At 40.0% G+C, this 19,139-nt stretch overlaps 2 protein-coding genes across 5 annotated transcripts in view; one reads left to right on the top strand and one right to left on the bottom strand.

Annotated features, from left to right (window-relative positions):
• Positions 1 to 2,067: 2,067 nt before the first annotated feature.
• Positions 2,068 to 14,308, bottom strand: dctn2 (dynactin 2 (p50)). 4 transcript variants are annotated; one of them, XM_034139058.1, is made up of 16 exons: positions 14,084 to 14,308; positions 13,698 to 13,766; positions 12,825 to 12,833; positions 11,536 to 11,541; positions 10,588 to 10,684; positions 9,948 to 10,009; positions 9,740 to 9,838; positions 8,580 to 8,740; positions 7,836 to 7,989; positions 7,539 to 7,604; positions 7,273 to 7,311; positions 6,994 to 7,071; positions 5,671 to 5,742; positions 4,667 to 4,769; positions 3,511 to 3,602; positions 2,068 to 2,864 (listed from the first exon to the last, which is right to left on the bottom strand). In XM_034139058.1, exons 1-16 carry the CDS (start codon positions 14,117 to 14,119, stop codon positions 2,778 to 2,780), a joined length of 1,230 nt encoding a protein of 409 aa, XP_033994949.1. In that variant the 5' UTR covers positions 14,120 to 14,308; the 3' UTR covers positions 2,068 to 2,777. The 4 variants fall into 4 exon arrangements, with proteins under 4 accessions (XP_033994949.1, XP_033994950.1, XP_033994952.1 ...); XM_034139059.1 differs by lacking the exon at positions 11,536 to 11,541; XM_034139061.1 differs by lacking the exon at positions 12,825 to 12,833.
• Positions 14,309 to 15,821: 1,513 nt separating this feature from the next.
• The window catches only part of kif5ab (kinesin family member 5A, b), a 62,586-nt gene continuing 59,268 nt past the window's right edge, over positions 15,822 to 19,139 (top strand). Inside the window, exon 1 of the mRNA XM_034139174.1 lies at positions 15,822 to 15,950. Within this exon, the coding sequence (XP_033995065.1) occupies positions 15,822 to 15,950 (129 nt within the window). The remainder of the gene's footprint in view (positions 15,951 to 19,139) is intronic.

The following is a 19,139-nucleotide window of genomic DNA, read 5'->3' as shown; positions in this document are numbered from 1 at the left end:
AGTAAAGGGTGCTGTGGACTTTGAGAAGGTGCGATTGACTGAAAAATTCCTGGAGCTTAAATGTTAAGAAAAGCTCTCTAAGAATTGTTGTTTGGATTTATACCCCACTGATAAAACCCCAGTTTTTTAATCGAGGTTATTATTTAATTCAATGCATTACTTCCTTTAGCCTTGTTTGTGTTTTGGACCACACAGAGCGCTAATGGTCTCAATTATAATTGTAATACAGTAATAGCACTTTGGGCTGACCTCTTGATGGTCTTCAGTTTGTAATTGGGTCTTAACAGATGGGGCTGACCCGATCTAGCTCACCCAAAATAGAAGGACAAATGTAGTATAACACGATATACAGTTCATGGTATGTCTCTGTGCTCATCTGGGGCATTCCCTTCTAAGTTGGAGCTCTGGATCTGGTTCCCTGCAAGTCACACTTGATATGTCCTGTCCGAGCAGCACAGTATTGAACTCTTCTCCATTAGAGGAATCAGTAAGCTACTCAGCACTTAATCCTCCTCTGATTCTAAAAAAAAGATGTGATACAAGTAGCTACAACACTCAGCTAAAGAAGAAATACACAGGCGGTAACACATTTTGATCATATGTTGTGTCTGATTTAGATCCACATTCAGGAGCATGCATGTTAAAAAGGCTTATCAAGAAGAGGAGGATTTTATAGGAGGATGTTATCATGAAACTAACCTCTAAAAATGACATGTCTCTTTTGGCAGCTCTGTAAACGTACTCCACGTGTAGCGGCTTGTAACGGCAGTTACTTAACTCACATGAGCTGCTGCGTATTGATGACTCAGCAGAAACACCTGATCCTTGCCCTACTGTACAGCACCTGTCTGTGCCTTTGTCTCTAATACTGTCACCTGACATCAAGCATGAGACAGCTTTAGGTTTGAATGTGTTTTGTAAAGCTTATAATGCCAGATGGTCTTGAGGTTCAGCTAAAAGATATTCACTGATTGCCTCCTGGTAATGTACTGTGTGAATTAAGTATCACTAGTGCTGATGCATTTAAAACCATCAATTTCATATTTCTGGACTGAATGCTTCATCATCTATGTTGCTGTAGGTCTGTCATGGTCAGGTTTTGTTTAAGTGTTTGCCTTTTAGAAAACTGATCTCATTATATTTTAAATACCGTTTCATAAAAATGTGTAATTGGGACTTGTTTTAAAATGCCTTTATTAGATATTTGGCAGTAGAGACTAGAGAGAGTAGAGAGATGGATATAGACAGGCAATAAAGGTTCCTGTCTGGACATGTTCCGGGGATGTTGCCTTACATGGTTGGCCCCTAAAGCTCTTGGCCATCTCACGTTTTCTGATACTTGAAAGATAAATGTACTCTTTCCATTATTGGACGTTTTATTTAAACAAAAAAATCCAGGTGGTCAAGAATGTTAAGTTATCAATTACCAATGTGAATACAAATAGCATTGACTTAACATTTTAGGTGTTTATTAGATTTATTTATTAAGAGGACGTTTTATGGCAGCGAAACATTGTATGTTAGTGTATAGCATTAACCTCGTTTGAGTCCATTTGGCATATGTTTTCAAGCTGAATAACAGTGTTCAGCGGGATTTACCTTTCTTTTATTAAATGCTATGCTGCCACCCAGTGTTCATAAATGAACACAACAATTCCTTATATATAAGAGCTAAACAAAAGGGAGGATGTTTTTCTGAATTATTTGCATTACAACCAGATTGGAATTAAATGAAGATGGGGATTTCAAATGTGTCACTCTTTAAAAAGGTGGTTACATGATTAAGTGTCATGGCCTCGTCGTACCAACAGCTGATGACTCATTACTAGCAGAACGTGTTTTCATACATCAGTACGGTAACATTGCATCAGCCTATGAATTCATCCGATATTTCTGTTCAGGCGTCGGACAAGACAAGTCCACATGCTCTGTTAAAAAGAAACTTAATAGAGTATATTAATAAAGATACTTTTGTCCATCCAACCAAAGCAGGTATAAAGTCGCCAGCTGTTAAAAGATTAATCATTGAAGTGTTCTTCTCATTATATCATAAAAAGGGAGTCGAGCTTATCGCACTTAGTTTTATTTATTGATCCGTTTCCATGACCACAGATGTACAATACAGTTGACTTGTAGGCAATGACAAAGCAGATTCAAAGTTTGTCCGTGGTGTCTGGTCTCAGTCATAATAATATAGTTACAAGCGACTGAGTGTGAAGAAACAATAAGGTACACAGGCATATTTACAAGCTGTCCTTCCCTGACTTGGCCCTGACCCTCGCACAAAGGCGCTCCAGCTACCACACTTTCTATACAGTTCGAAACACCTTACAAGTGTCATCCATCAACCCACCAAAACTGTGATCTATTTAATTTGAGCAAAGTTTAAAGTACAATTCGGCAATAGGGTGAGACGTTTTGAAAGGAATAGAGAAATTTCTTAAGTTTAATACTAATAATTATAAAAACAACCCTAAAACTCAATAAGCTAAACAGGGGACTGCAATCAGTGGCATGTATAGAGTGGACAGATGTGTTTTCATTTTATATCAATTTGATGAAAGGAAGAAGAAGGAGGGTGGACACGAACATTTGGTCTCCTTTTTTTTTTTTTGTTATTCCATCTTTTCCAACATTCCTCTCAGTGAAAAAAAGGCAAAGTAGAGAGCATGAGAGGGATGGCCGGAGAGTTGAATCCCCCTCGGTGCTCTGCAGCCAGCTCATATTTGTCCATGTTCTACACTCTTCTCCTGGACTGGTCTGAACCATGCCGCCATTTATTTGGAGAGCTTCTTCATCCTCTCATCTAGTGCAGAAAAGTTCTCTTCTACAGCCCCCAGATTCTCCTTCATTGTCTGTTGAACCTGGGGGGGGGGGGAAGGGGGCAAAGAGAGTGAAGTTTAAGATCTTCATAGAGCAATTGAGGTTCCAGGAGGCTACAGAAAAACACTGCTTCTTACAAAAGAAATGATGTTTTCTGTGAAACCATGTCAATGATGGAAGCCAAAGGATGTTTCCCATCAGAATACAATGCAGTGAAAAGAGAGACCATACATCTTCTGACTACAGACGATTGTAAGTTTCAGCAAAGAAATTGACTGAGGCTTTAGAGAGGTCTCCTTTGTTAGATTATTCCTCTTGGCTATGAAAAGCTGCCTCTTATAACACTAAGTTTCATTGGAGGACACGTGTTCATTTATTTGTAATAATCCAACCTTTTCTATTGTGTAACAGCTTCAGTAGACAAGCTACTTATCTTTCTACCTCTGAAGATACTGGTTATTTGTTTGACTATGGAATGAGATTTGTTGCTGTAATATGAGAGCAATTGAAGACAAAGAGATTGTTTGTGCCCCCAGTGAGACAAGCATGCATTTCTACTGGCCTTGTTCATTTCAATCGTCCTATTGTTGTAGCACGACGTGAACATTAAACTCTGCTAAAGTAAAGGTCCGCACTAAATAGATTAATGTTTGTCCCGAAAGGTTTAAAGGAACCTGAACGTGTTACCTGTGTTAGCAGAGTGTTATTGTCCTTCAGAGAGTTGTTGATCATCTGCTGAGTGGTGTCCAGGTGGGTCAGCAGCTGGCCAAACTGCATAGCTACGAGACGGTGGGGGAGGAGGAGGAGGGGGGGAGAATCATGAATCATGAGGCAAGAGTGAAGAGAAAGGGAGAAAGAAGATTTACAAATGTGTGGTTAAAAAACTTGCAATGTTGCCTTTGCTTTCAGCCACAATGAAGGGGAGTCAAGACAAATGTAACATGAAGCTGATTGCTTAAAAGATTATTTTAGTTTCCCCCCCTTCTTCTGTAAAAAGGGGACCGGAAAGAAAAATAAGAGAAAAATAAAAATCAGTGCTGCTCGAGTTAAAAACCCTTTTGCTGCAGCCTGTGACAGATTGGTGCGATGAGTCGGGATGATAAATGACCTCTTTCAGCTCAGAAAGGAATTATCAATATAATCTATTAATGCCAAGGTTCTGCTTTCATGTGATAAATAATAAAAAGATGATAATGTGATATATAATATCATGCATCTCTTTCTCCCTGAGGGGGTGTTTAACAGTATTACTAGATTTAGTCTAATTCTATTACCATTTTGAGGCTCCCTTCGAGTTTTTCCCTTTGTTATAATATAATGCCATGGTTTAGGCTAATTCCATTATCCGTTTGAAACCCAATTCTCGCTTAGTTTTCATCTTTTGTCTCGCACTCAGACGCTCACCATTGCAAATGCAAATCTTCCCGGCTGAGTACTACTTCCCGGCACAGATGCTGCCTGAAATGTGATCGGGTTCACAGCCTGTTATGTTCTGTAGCTACACCCTACATATTTTGAATCTTTAATGCCATTCCCCACCCCCCACTAACCTACATACATCCTCTCCTTGAACTCTCATGGGTGTCATTCCAAGGTTCTCTTACCCTCACGTAAAAGAATAGAAGATACATTATCAAAGTTTCCATTGTTATGATCCTTACTGGGGTGAGGTCTGCCCCTAGCAACATTGTTACATTATTGGCAATATGATCCAATTTCTCAAAACCAGTGCATTCATATAATATTATGGGGTAAACTTCAACAAATAGTAGCATCTATCTAGAGGATAATGCTAGAACACAAAGCAAGTCTTAGGGCTAACACCTTGTTGGTTCTGTGTTACCTTGCTCATGCAGCTCCTTGACAGCGACCAGCCTCTGCACCACCTGAGGGACGGAGGTGGACATGGCGTCCCACTTCTGCACCACGTCGTAAAGCTGCGACACCTGCCAGGTAAACACATACAGACACGTTTAATATAAAGACGAAACCGGCCAGCAACAATAGCAAGTCTTATTTCATCCATGGTCACAGGTTTGATCTGTGTCCTGATGCTATAACTATTGTACTATAAGTGATACCTTATTTATTTGTATAATAAGAATTAGCAAACTTGACTTTAAAATGCTGTGCTAGTAAATAATAGGAATATCCGTGTTCCTCACACTGCTTGAAAATGTCCCTTTTCCAATTCCAGCTGTTTTGTATGGTCTGGCAATTGTGGGTCTAATGACTTCAAATACATAATGTCAAGTAATTAAGTCACACATCATATTTACAAAATCACAATAAATGATAGCAACGTGAAATAACCTAAAGTATCAAGAAGAAACCACTGTGAATGATTTTGTTATTCACTGTGATGATATAACTAACATGCCCTGCCCTCTACTGGCCTTAGTGTGTACAGCACTCGAGAACATTTACTAACAAGATGCACACGTTGCCTGGAATTCATACTGATCTCACAGCAGATTCTCATGAAAACCTGGAAAAAAGTTTATTTCATTACTGACTGAAAATGAACAAACTATCAAAAGGACTGTCTGGTGATAAGACTGGTTTAGCGCTGACTGCTTCATGCAATGTAATGTAATGCAATGCTTCACTGCTCTACAACTCAATGCTACTTTTGAGTACGTCTGACAGGCACTGACAATTCCTTATAAAATGATTGTCACTAAGGCTGAGCTGTCTGGATTACTACTATATTATACATTTCTGATAAAAGCTTGTTTTGATTTTAGGCACCTTGCAGCAGGGTTAATTGCTTTGTAAATTGTGTGAAAGCATCTGAGATAATTACTGCACTTAGTTTGCAGTGATGGATGAGCAGGGATTACAAACCTTGTTTTGTGTCTCAGCGTCTTCAATGGCAGCCTTGTGTTTAGCGATCTCATTCATCTTCCCGAGGACACTCTGAATGGGAGGGGGACAAAAAGTAATTCATTCATTTTGATCGAGAGGTATTGTTTTAGAGGCATGCTGGTACATTACAGGAAGAAAAAAAAAAAGACATTTATATGATTAATGCCAATACTGTGACAAATTGACAGTTTCTCCAGAAGGAGCCACAGGTAACCCGACGTTATAGAAATATGGCATAATTTAAAAGTTTAGAAAGTACATTTTCAAAAGTTTAACACCACAAAGCAAATGCAGTGCTCACTTTCTTATCAAGTTTCAATAACTCTCCAGGGTGTGGGGGTGATTGAAAAAGAACAGCACCTTCATAGCTGTTATATATTAATAAAATACTTTCTTGTCAACCTCTTGATTCATTTTAGCTGGCAGGATGCAGTAGGTAACACAAGTCAGAGAAAAGGCTGGTATCTGTCTTTGTTTTTAGATTTGAACAATTCTTAGATGGACAAAATGCAATCCGATATAAGCTTTCAATAAGCCTCACGGGCCGTCTCCACGGCAGCGTTAAAAAATCTTGAAACGCTTCTGCCCATTCACTTTGAATGGGGTGACGTCACTTTTTTTCGCTTTCGCCGAAATGCATTGTGGGCAGGCGAGCGGAGATTCTCAGGATTTTCAAGATCCAAAGTTGAACAATGTTCAACTTTTGAAGCTGAGGAGGAAGCGTCAGCCAATCAAATCCCGTGTACGCAAATCTGACAGTTCAAGCTCTAGCCAATCAAACGGCGTGTATGCTGGGAGAGACATACCGCAGATCATTTCCTCATATTCCAAAACATGGAGGAGAAATTAGCGGTAGCGAATCAATCACCCGGTGCTTTATGACCAGACCTACCGGGATATAAACCGGAGGAGCCAGGCATGGAGGGAGGTGGCAGAGACAGTGGTATGTTTTCGCCTGTTTTGGGGAGTTTATATCCAGTTTACTTCGGGCTTTTTGGCTTCGTATGTCGCGGGCGGGAGATTCATGTGATTGGTTGATCGCAAAAAAATCCCCAAGCTTCAGATACGCCCACCTCCAAGATTTTTTTAACGCTGCCGTGGAGACGGCCCGTTAGAATTGCAGGGCCAGCTGTTGCACCTGGTTGGCCCATCTCGACTGTACTGAACACAAATAACACCTCGAGTTCATCCTTTTACCCCACCGTAAGAAAGCAAAAAAACAGTTATTTTGGTTTGGTAGAAAACACAATGCAACTGACTTGACTATAATCCACTCTACTCGTGCTGTGGTGGATTAGTTACCTGCAGTCTGGCCTCCACTTGATCCAGAGTAGCAGAGTCCAGAGCGCTGACCCTCGCCTGCAGCAGCTCTATGGTGTCCTGATCAAAAAAGTGCACACGTTCACGGTTTATTTAGAAAGTTAGGAACAAAACTTTGTGTTCTCACTGCTGGCACAGCAACATCAACAAACTTTGAGGAACTGATGTCACTCATCTTTGAAGTATGACCCAGTTCTCTGGCTGCACATCAGATGCACAGAGTTATGAATACAGCCACAAAAAAAGGAGCTGCCGTCTTACCATCAAACTGCCTCCTTGTACGCCAGCACTCAGAGGTCCCTGCAACATAAACACAAAGAGGGAATATCAATTATAAAAGGAATGAATTAAACCACCTTTAACATTTACATAAATCAAATGGGAGATTGTATTTCAGTGACATTAAGTGGATGGTTACACGGTAACAGGAGCATGGAAATTCGACTGGTGTGAGTGTGAAAGAGAGGAGGAGATTAACAGAATCAGTGTGAATGAAAGCGAGGTGTGTGTGCAAAGACTGTGTGTACCTGCTTGTCTGATCCTGAGCCAACAGCCATTTCCAGCTCAGCTAGACGCTTCTCCAGTTCCGCCATCTACAGGGACACAACAAGGCAACACATGGTGGTGAAACAGATCCCACAAGACACACAAACAAACATCCACGCACACACACACACTTCTGTGATTTGTCTCCCTTATTTGCTATCAAATATTCTGACATTCCTCTCATGAGAATGAAAACAGAAAAACACATCAGGCTCGTTTGCGCATTTGTCGAGTGCACTCATCCCAGACACTCGACTCCGCTTCCCTTTCCACTTTACCTTGGCAGACTCGTTGAATTTCTCCTGCTCCGGTCTGCTGTGCAGCTCGTACAGAACCACTCCATCTGGGCCCTTCGCTGAGGCCGTGGGCTTGCTGTCTCCTGCAGAGCTGCCACGGCTGCCCTTGGCCACTTCCAGCTGGGTGAGCAGACGCCTGGGGGAAGGGAGGAAAAGGAGACACAAAAAGGTGTTGAATACTGTTATCGGCTCCATGTGCTGCTGTGCCCACTGCCTCTCTTTTGTTACAACTCTTTTCAAGCTTTGTTATCAATGGCAAGGTCGAGGTGAGCATCCTTTTCATCACTTTTTATTGCCCTTCTCTCACTGTCTCTTTCTATCTCTACCTTCAGTTGTGTACCGACAGTATCTTTTCAATCTCTCTCTGCTAATCTCTCACCTGTTTTTATTTCCCTTCCTCGATCACCTGTGATTGGTTCTTGTGCTCCCTGGGTAGTGCTACACCAAGATAAGGGGGTTTATGTGAGCAATTGATAGCAGCTGTACTGCCTTGCCCTAGTTACTCTACGACTCCCTTTAATCTGGGTTACACAAGGCTCATTAAAATCAATTCCCCCTTCTCTTCCCTCCAACCATCTTTTGTTGACTCTCAGGCTTCATTTTTCCCTCTCTGCTCGTTCTACCATTCCCTGTCTACTACCTTATCTCTCTGTCAGGGTCTCAGGATTCTGACTCCAGATGCTTGTGCCTATAGCTTTTTTGTCTTCTCTTGCCCTCTCAGCTCACCTGGCCAGCGCTCCATCAGGGTCAGCCAGGTTGATGTGTGCCTGTGGTCCCAGCAGTGAGTCCAGGTGGGCAGAAACCAGCTGCTGTTTGAGCTGCGCTGCCTGCTGGGCGAGGACCACCGGGGTCAGGCGCTCCTCCGCATTGCTATCCTTTGTGGCAGCCTTTAAACAGACACACACCACGGTCATTGAGTTAATGAGTATTTTCAGTTGCTTTCTTTAAAACAATGCAGAGGGTGATGAAATCGATGGCTGGAAGTCTGTCCAGGAACAACCAGGTATGTTATTCACAGAGAAAATGTGTTCCATGACAAATACAAAAAAAGGAAATGTATTAATGTAAACATGCACTTTTGTAAAAGGCATATGAATTCGATTTGTTCTGCTATTGTATTTGAGACAGACGACTCGATACAAAAAGATCTTCCATGCTCCAATATTTTGGGTAAGAATTGGCTTTTCTAGGCAGCTACAATGGTTAACCAAACTAAATAAAAAACACAGTTTTCTTCCTTCTTTTACTTTTCAGATTAAGGTGTTTTCTGCATGATAACATAGCACAATATCATCAACCAAATGTCATTTTATTAATTAATCTGGTCTATTTTTAGTAAATAACAGTTTACTTTCTCCATTCAATACCCTGACGAATGGCAACACATTATGTGGAGCAAGTCATTTATTTCAATTACTCCAATGAGAGCCAATGAAATCTCTCAGAAAAAACGAATTCACAGATTGAATTAGAATTTGGTGTTTGGAGCAGAGGACTTTTCTCTGTGCTTATTCAAGTCTATGACACCCAAGGTTGGATAAGTTACTCCGTTAAGGACTCCAAAAAAGTCTGAAAAGCAATTGCACTAGCAATAAAAAACGAATTTCCAGGGCAAATTTAAGGCTTCGGTGCACACATGATATAAAGCTAACGTCTCAGTAAGAACGGGGGTATACATATTCCACCTTGGAAATTGAACTGAGAGGCTGCACTCCCCTGAATGAATACATATTGACATGGTCAAGGAGCAGAATGAAGGAAGTCTCTGTGTTATTAAATGTGTGTGCAGACAGCAAGATAAAGGTTGGATAATCAGAGAGGACCATCTCCTGCCAAGCCCTTTAGGCAGGGTGTGTGTGTGTGTGTGTGTGTCGCTGTCAGTTCACCTGAATGGTGTCCACCTCCTGAGTGAGTTCCTGGATCTCGTTGACCAGACGCTGGTACTTCTGCTGAGGTGTCTCCTTCACTCCACAGCCCTCTCCAAGCTTAACAAGGTTGCAGAGAAATGGTATGAATATTACACAACATCAGAAAACACCTTCTAAAAGATTAAAAAGCAAAGTAATGAATTTGTGCTGAACAGAGTGTACTCACAATTTCAAATTCTCCTGACTCATAGCCCACTCTTCTGCTCCTACTGATTCTGTCTGAGAAGTCTGTCAACAGGAGACAAAGAAAAAATGGGATGGACTTGTTTTCTTGCACCCCCAACAGAACAGCATGACATCATTTATATTTATTTATCCATTAAGAGTATTTAAAAGCTTTTCTAGAAAGTTGTATTGTGAAGTTAGTATTAATAATGAACTGGTCACAAGACTGGCACATAAGTCAACCAGAAACAAACAAAAAAACCAATGTCTTATCTAAAAGCAATGCAGTGTAACACAACAGAGCTTCACAATACCTCCATAATGATTATAAAACATAATAACAAGTAAGTCTTTTTGAAATTGCTTTAAGAGATGTTGATTCAATGTTATGATGATTTAGGTGACTGCCATTTGTGGTGCTGTTGAACTTCAATGCATTCTACAGACAAGTATTTATATTATTTTGTCCACCACATCTAAATAAAAAAAGGCAGGAGAGTTAGAGAAACACCTCTGTAAACCACAATAGTTTACGAATATGTTTTTATTTGTTGAGTCTCTCAATCGATATGATTAGTAAAGATGATGGTACCCTTCAAAATCTTTTGACAACAGTAATGTATTTTCCACTATGAACTGACCGAGCCCCTTGGCGTTGACATGCTTGTCCTTGAACTTGTCATAGGCTGCGTTGGGGTTGACCACAATCCTCTCCACACTGTCACTGCAGAGCTCCTCCTGTCATTGAGATACCAGGAAGAACATCAGATCAATATAATGAAAATCTTAAAACTCAATGTTATTCTTTACAGACAGAAAAGACTTGACAAATTGCCTTGGCTTACTGAGCCAAAAGTCTCAAAGCCCCAGGTAGACTTGAAATATGTTGACAGGTTGGTAAGATCTGAGAGGAAATTCAATACTTGATCATTGCCCGAAAGTATGATTAAAAAGATGATGAATTATTTGGTTTAGACAATTGTATAATTGCTTACAAAAGTGATATACCCTCAGGAATTAAAGTCATTGTAGCCATGAATCATGAAAATCTGCAAGAGCTTCCGGACAACATTTGTGTCTAGAACCAGATTATTTCAACATAATTTAAAGTACCAGCAGGCAAGAGACAAATGTGAAAATGATATCACAGCTATAGCTTTACCCAGGCCTGATTGAAGAACTTTAATGTTTGAAAAGGTTTAGCTTTTATAAGAATGTGTCAGCTATACAGTATGGTATAAGTCTACTATGTACTATTAAATCAATGTTATGTGAAAGAAAAGCAGGAAGCCACTAACACCTAAATGACCGTATTTTGATTAGTGATTCTGGGGAAGAAAAAAACAAACGTGCATAATTTGATCAAAACTTCCTATTGATCAATTATGATGAACTAGAGGCTATGGGCAAGATTAAAACACCACTGACACATACAGGTAGATGACATGAGTCTGGGCTCACACACAGATTTGGATTTTTTTTTTAAAGGCAGACCAACAAAACACACACACACACACACAACACAAGACAGTTTCACGGATGTTAGGAAGAGGAGGAAGAGTGAGGAGGGGGGTTAGTCAGGCTCTTACCAGCTCCTTGGGTTTCCAAAGAGAATTAGAGAAAGTAACGGAAGAGCAGAGGGAGAGAAAAAAGTAGGGGGGAGAGAGAGAGACAACACAGATTAATGTGGTTATCACATGCCATGCACACAGGAACAGTTGGCCAGGGTTCGGGGAAAGATAAGAAAGAAAGCAGTGTTCTGAGAGTTGCTGCTAAAAACCCTGGAGACACTCTGCTCAGACTGCTCTCTCAAGTTCTTTCTCTTCCCCGAATCAGGGTGGTAAGACGGTCCATTTACACAAACAAGTCACTGTCTCCTTTGATGCCACACTTCACTTTTATATGTAGTGGGATCATATGCCCTTGTGGAGGGCATTGTAGGTCTCACAACATTAAGCTATCAATGCAGGGGGGTTGGCAGTTTAAAAACAATCCATGATTCAAACTGAAGGGTAACAGGAGGTTGTAGGGTGATTAAAGGGAGTCACAAAACTTAACAGGTCTAAAAAACCCATTCTGTTACACAAATTCTAATCATCAAACATCATTCATCAGGGTGAGTAATTCCTAAAAAAAACATGCTCAAGGAATTTGCTAGACTAAGCCAAAGCTGTTAATTAAGTATATTCAAGTTAAAGTCACAATTACACAGTGTGATTTTAGGGGTGTCCGAGACAAATTGCAATTATTTCTTTGGTCATCAATGCAAGAGGGAGGTCAATGCTGTAAGGTGAGACATGTCTTATCAGCTGATGGCAGACTTAGAACATTGATGAACAAGGAAAGTCTGTGTCAAAGGTCTGAGAGTGTCAAAAATGTGGGAATAAATTCTCTATATGGCTTTGTTAAGACGATATAAGTAAAGTAATAGGCATTATCCAAAAATGTCTTGAATTTGATAATGTACAGTCCAGCACAAATTCTTAATTATTAACATTATAACCTCAATATATCCAAGCATGACATGCAAAGAACCTTCAAGATATCACATAGTGTATAAGGATCTTTAAAATACCCAGTTAGTCCAAATAATGTGGTTAGGCAGGAAGTGACTGTTAAACATGAAGACAGGTTAAAAAAAAGAATATATCCAAAACAAAATAGAGAAACACTTTTCTTATTATAGTGCTGCTGAAGACCCATCAACCTAATTATTCCCTTTAAATTGTTTAATTGAAACAACACAAATAAGAGGAAAAGATTCAATTTCCTGTACTTCAAAACAATCAAGAAGTGATGAATTACAAAACAAAAAAGGGCCACCCATGCATACAAAGCATGGCATTAAGCTCACAGAGTAAAATGGAGCCAGTCTTACTTGTACAAGCTAGGCTCCGAGGAGGGGTAGGGAAGAGTCAAAACAAGGGCAAGGGTAAGGGAAGAACGAATGGGGAAACATGGAAGGGAAAAGGCCAATTAGGAATCAATCTGCTGGACAGTAAACCGTCCAGACATTTAACAACAATGTTAGGCCAGCCTCCCTCCCTTAACTGTTTGCATAGTATTTTAGAAAAGCACTGCTAAAAAATATTTGATCCTAGCAACGCCTCCCTAACTCTGCTTATGTTACAGTTAATGGCAGTGAGAATAGACTTTTCATTGAGTCACAAGACCATCGTCATGACATAGTTATAAACCCCCACAGTAGGCCCATGGATGGCATTTCTTTTTAGTTTTTCCATCTATTTTATACTAGTCTTCCCTTTGTTACTCACTCATCTTGATGTATACAAGGACAGATATTCTTATATGTATAATATATGGAAGATAAGTAAACTGAACAGGGTAATTGACATTTTTTTGATAGAATATTAACTAAATAAACATATTTCTCTAGAAACATAGGCTTTTCCTATATATTAGAACGTTTTTAATTAAATAAAAATAAAACCAAAAGCTGATCAAACATGTGATCTTAAAACGTTTAGGATCTGGCTTTATTTTTTTAATATGCAAACATAAGGATATAGTTTAATTGGAATTTCACAATTATTAAAGTACTGTTAAGCTGCAATGAGTGCCTTTTCATGTATTTAGTAATAGTTAGCCAGGCAATTGCGTGTTCAGGTGTTTAATCACAGTACAGCAGGGATAATGCAAACCTATCGCAGTAAATTAGTCATATTTTTCCGTTATATAAAGTGTCAACACTTGTTAGCTAGTTTGGTTAGCAACGGAAACGTCAACTTACCGACTCAAACTGAGCCTGGTCATCTTCTGGTAGGTCACCGGTCTCGTACACGTCCGGTTCATTAAAGGCCTAATAAAACAGGTAAACAATATTAGGTTAACAATATCAAACGATCAGATATTACGTTTATTGTCAGTAGCTTGGCCAACGCCCCGGCCCATTCAACAGCACGTATATGCTAGCCCTTGCTAGGTGGCTTGTATCATTAGACAACACATTAACAATTGTAGCAACTAAAGATCTACGATAACTAACGCTAGTTAACAAATGACACGCAGATGAAAGAGTAAACAGCTCGGATGTTTGCTAACTCAGCTGTCACAGCTCAGAGCTAGCATTGCCAAGTAGCAATCTAGCTAATCTGTCTGCTAGCTGTAGCCACTTACAATTCCTGGCAAGTTTGCGTATTTAGGATCAGCCATTGTAAGCGGGATGCAAAGACGAGGTCAACAAACAACTATAGAATGTAATAATTCTACTTAATTATTGTCTATTATAGATTAAACTAATCTAATTGTAACAAAAGCTAACGATAGATGAGCCAGCAGTCTCTCAGCCGGCGGAGGTTTCCGAGCTGATGTGGTCACTAGTTTGAGATGACAGCGTGTGCGTTTGTTTTCCTGCAGGCGGAGGCGGACGGGCGGGGAGGTAGTCGCTATGCCAATAGGAAAGCGTTCACCGGTGTGCAGAAACCAACAAAACAAGCCCTACCAATACATTTGAGCGTTTGTACGCATGTGCTCAGTTTGTGCAATTCTAGGCTACGTCCTTACCATCGTTTTATTTTTGTTTTTTTATCAAACAAAGAATTGGTTGGGCGCATTCATTTTGCAAAAATGAACTGCCTTCAACAACACTATTCTTTTTTTCAAAAGATATTTGTCAGAATTTAGCAAAGTCGTCACATGGTGGCGCTAAAGGTACAGCCAACAACTCAGTCAATGGGCCAAAGACGGTCGATTGTGAAGATGATCACTCTGTCGGACAAAATTATCTACCTTATCTAAAAGCATTGATATAAAGTATGAATGGGTAATGTTGTATGTTACTTTCTTATGTTTAAAATAATAATAATTAAAACACATAGAAAAAAAACTATAGGCTATTGAATAATAATAATTAAAACACATAGAAAAAAAACTATATTTAAACTACATAATAAGCACTCATAGTCTTCTGTTTCCTGAGACAAATGTGTTAAATGTTATAAAACAGTTTTAATAGTAGGCCTATACATTTTTCGAATTGTGTTTCGTAGTGCATAGCCCTTGTAGCCTATAGCTATTTCAATTCCTATAAGTGTTAAATAATTACACATGTTAGTGTTGAGCACAGTTCTTTTTTTATCTGACTTTCTCAGCTCTGATGAATGTGCAGTACATCAATGGAGAACCCTCATTTCTTGACAAAAACGACGGAGCCTTTGTTTGGTTCCTACATGACTGCCCATGCTAAACAGCATTGCCATGACTACCACAAGACGTGGACAAAATTGTTAAATTCTGGACCTAAAAATTACTGGCCACAAAAAAAACAATCAAAAGATGCAATAAGGAACACCTTCAGCTTGTTATGCTCAGTGTTCAATGGTTAAAAGTTAATTTATATGTCAATCCCAGTTAAAAAAAAAATTGGCTGAGGAAATAAGTAGCAGAGTTGGAGCTCTCCTCCTCAGTGGTGCTGATGGGAAGATTTGAGTCGCTACTTTCCAAACCCCGCCCCCACTGAGAGAGCAGTGATGACGGAGAGGCATGCTCCCGAGCAGCCTGCAGCCTATCCAGACACTGCCGACCGGACCGGGTTGGAATATACTCACATTTACAACTCTCCATCTGTTCTCCTACGCGAGTTTGGTTTGAGGGCTTTTGAAACTCACTCCGAACGGGTTGTTTTTGCTTGTGATTTCTTTAATGAATTTGTCTCTAGTAGCTATCTCCCAAAACTAGTGGGTGTCCATTCATCCAAATGTTTCGCCTGCCGGTCTCGCTTTGCATGTAGCCGGTGGTTTCAGCCTGCGCCCAAGTGGTTCACGCGAAAAAGGGGATTTTATTTGTCTTTAAATTTGTTGGATAGAGACATCCCTTTTTATTTATTGGAAAGCGCGTACACTATCTTTCCCCAACAATGGCTGATGCTAATGCAGAATGCAATATCAAGGTGTTGTGTCGATTTCGTCCTCTGAACAAGTCCGAAATTATCCGCGGAGATAAATTCATCCCAGTATTTCAGGGAGAAGACACTGTCATCCTGGGGGTGAGTTAATTCTAACCATCTCCTTCCTTTTTGCCTCCTTTCCATGCAGTCGGTGCACGCGAACGCTAGGGGTTACACTTTGCATCTCGTGCACACATCAAATACTGGCCAGACAAGACTAGAGGCTTAACGGCTCCTGATAGAGATCAAACTAAGTATAGCCCCTATCAATATTCTGACCACCAGCATGTTGCATGCTCAGGTGTGTTGCTGCCATTAATGAGCAATCATGCCTTCAGCTAAATTGCCTAAATCATCCTGTTCTTGTTTGAATGAAGCCCAAAATCAATACACTCTGAGCTCAGCATTGTGAATAACTCAAATTTATCTGGACCCCACCTTTGGGATCCCACACTGCCTCATTATTTGCTTCTTCTATGGAATTGATCTGCTGGATTTTGGCATTTTTCCTGTCTCAAGAGATCGTGCATGATTGATTGATTGATTGATTGATTGATTGCTTGTTGTTGGTGTTTCTACAATCAGCCTGTAATTCACTGTTGAAGTAAAAGGTGCAATACGTTAATGAGAGTCATAATTAGGCTCTGAGGGCTGTTTCTGTCCAGTGAATGGATTCCTATAGCAGCTGCTGTCTCTGCTTTGGAGCTGAACCAATCTTTAACACATTTGTCAATCTGATGGATAGTATGAGTCTGAGGTTAACAGCTGGGGATTAAGAGTGCTCTAAATGCAAATGTTCTTGTTGATTAAATGTAAGGAACATTTGTGTCGAGGTTAACATACACACATATACATAATATACACACACACACACACACACACACACACACACACACACACAAGAAGAGAGAGAGATAGAGAGATCCATATGCTTCTGGCCCTATGGGTTGACTTCAAGTGATGATGAAGACAGCAGATGGATGTCTAACTCAAGACAATTCAGTGCCCATTATTCTGATGCTATTGGAGAATAGCAGGCCACCATTACACCAGCTTCAAATCATCCATTCATGCATTAATCTTGGTAACTGTATTTAAATGTATTCAGGATTTGTTAGAGTGCAGCAGAAGAATGAAAAATTCATTACGATGTTCTTTCTTGTAGATTATGAGGCTATTGTCAAGTTCAAATTCTAAAGAATCACTGTCACTACATATACATTATTTAGTTGATGCTGGTGCTTCTGTTCAATTCAGGCTGCAGTGTGTTAGTCAGATGAAATCCCTTCTTCACATTACTCTGCATATGATGACAGTTAGGATCATTGTGCAGAAATTGAAATCATGTTACCCAATTAAGGGAACCGTGATCCATCATTATGGTGAAGAAAACCTACGCAGTGCACTGCTGTAGTTCCCTCAAAGCACTGCTGTATAGCAGCAGGAGCCTACAAAACTGATCATGTCTGGAAACAGATGTGTGCACTGCTTATATTTCCAGTTACTTCATGTATCAACTGAACCAAACAGCAGTTTCCTTCTTCTCAGAAAAGTATAACCACAAAAGTATGAACACAGTTTTTTTATCCTTCTTAATGAGAATTTAGCTTGGCGGCGTGCAGAATGCCAATGTTTTTTTAAGGTGTGTAAATGTATTTATAGTGTCTATTTTCCCTGTGTAGCTTCCTTCTCGCAGCTCTGGAATACTCTAAGAGGAAGTTGTAAAAATCTCTCCTGAGACTTTAAATGTTGCGGCTGTCAGATTGGATCTGGATGTAAGATATCGGGCGGCAGGTAAGCAGGTTTGCTGCAGCGACAACTGTGTCGTTTGGTAAATGTTTATAAAAAACAATTTACATCCGGGCAGTGCTGATGGCCCCACATTTGTCTGCTCGAGAAAGGCTTCTTCTGGAACTTGGTAACTGACAGGGCCAATGATTTGAGCTTCTGAGTGATGGTTTGGCAGCACCTGGGTGGCAGGCAGGAGGAGACTAGGAGAGATTAAAGATCCGAGGAAATGGCATGTTGGTGTGTTCTGAATTGATGAAGGAACGTCTCTGGGGCCTTAAGACATTTCGGAACAGGTGAAGTCTGAGTGATAAGATGTACAGCTTGTACTTTAATATCACAGTCAAAAAGCAATGACTCCTGAAACAGCTTGGATGTGAAATTTGACAACTTTAACTTGCATTTGACCTCGATACATTAACATAGCTATACGTCCTTTAAGCATCATCCTACATTTTGATAAACGCATTTGTCAAGCATCTGTTTACAAAGATATTAGTTTATCTGTGATAAGCTACCATGCAGTGTAACAGGTGCATAATTAGAGAAGACTCTTTAAGATTGCAAACTGTCCTATGAATATTACTTGTGAATTCAAAAGTATATTTGTAAAAGAAAGATTGTGTTATTTCTCCGTCCAAAATGTTAACAATATTTTCTGCTGCTATGTCCATATGTTTTGGTCTCTGCCAACTCCCGGGGGAAATATCTGGCTCTTTAGCTGCTAAATGCTCCACTATGTTCACCAACGACCTGCTAACTGTGTCCTCCTGCTGTTTTCTGCTGAGCAGTCTGCTTGGCACTGAAAACAGCTCTTATGCAGTTATAAGTAAGGTTGATGAGAGGAGTGAGATTTGAACTGAGAGAAACATTTAAGATGCAGAACATGAAAACTAAAATGCAAGATGCTCAACGCTCCAAAAACTGAGAGGAACTGGAGAGTCCGGTGTTGTTGCCTGTGAGCAACTTCTGCCAAACATAATACAGTCATTCAATCCATTGCTAACATAAATCAGATTAGTGTAGCCACTGTACAGTTGATTACTCAGGCACGCACCTGAGTACTTGGAATATAACTCATTTTGACTAAGACGTTACCACCATGACTTGCATTTCAATCTTAAGTCATACAATATGTACTTATCATGTACTGCATCCTATTAGTGAGGAATAAGTGCTTTTTCTCTGAGGTGTGGATTAACAGTGCACAAATAAACTTAAGAGTAGGCTACTGAGAGGGTCTGAAAGCATTAATACAGTGATTGTTGGATCATGAGTTTATACAGAACAGGTTAACCTTTTGCTGCACATCCTGAAGTTAGTCACGTTTCATAGCAGTTCCACGAAGCACTTTCCAACATTGCAACAGCTTTCTCGCCAAAGTTAATTTGAATGACAATAGCAATATGTCACATCCCCTAGTTGTTTGTTTCTTTTGTTTTATTTTGTCTGGTATGCCACCTGTGGAGCCCTTCGGTGCTAAATGGATGTGTGACAGTA

The sequence above is a fragment of the Trematomus bernacchii genome, unplaced genomic scaffold, assembly GCF_902827165.1.
Source record: "Trematomus bernacchii unplaced genomic scaffold, fTreBer1.1, whole genome shotgun sequence".
NCBI lineage: Eukaryota > Metazoa > Chordata > Actinopteri > Perciformes > Nototheniidae > Trematomus > Trematomus bernacchii.
Note: the sequence above shows the minus strand (reverse complement) of the source record. Positions and strands in the feature narration are given on the sequence as shown.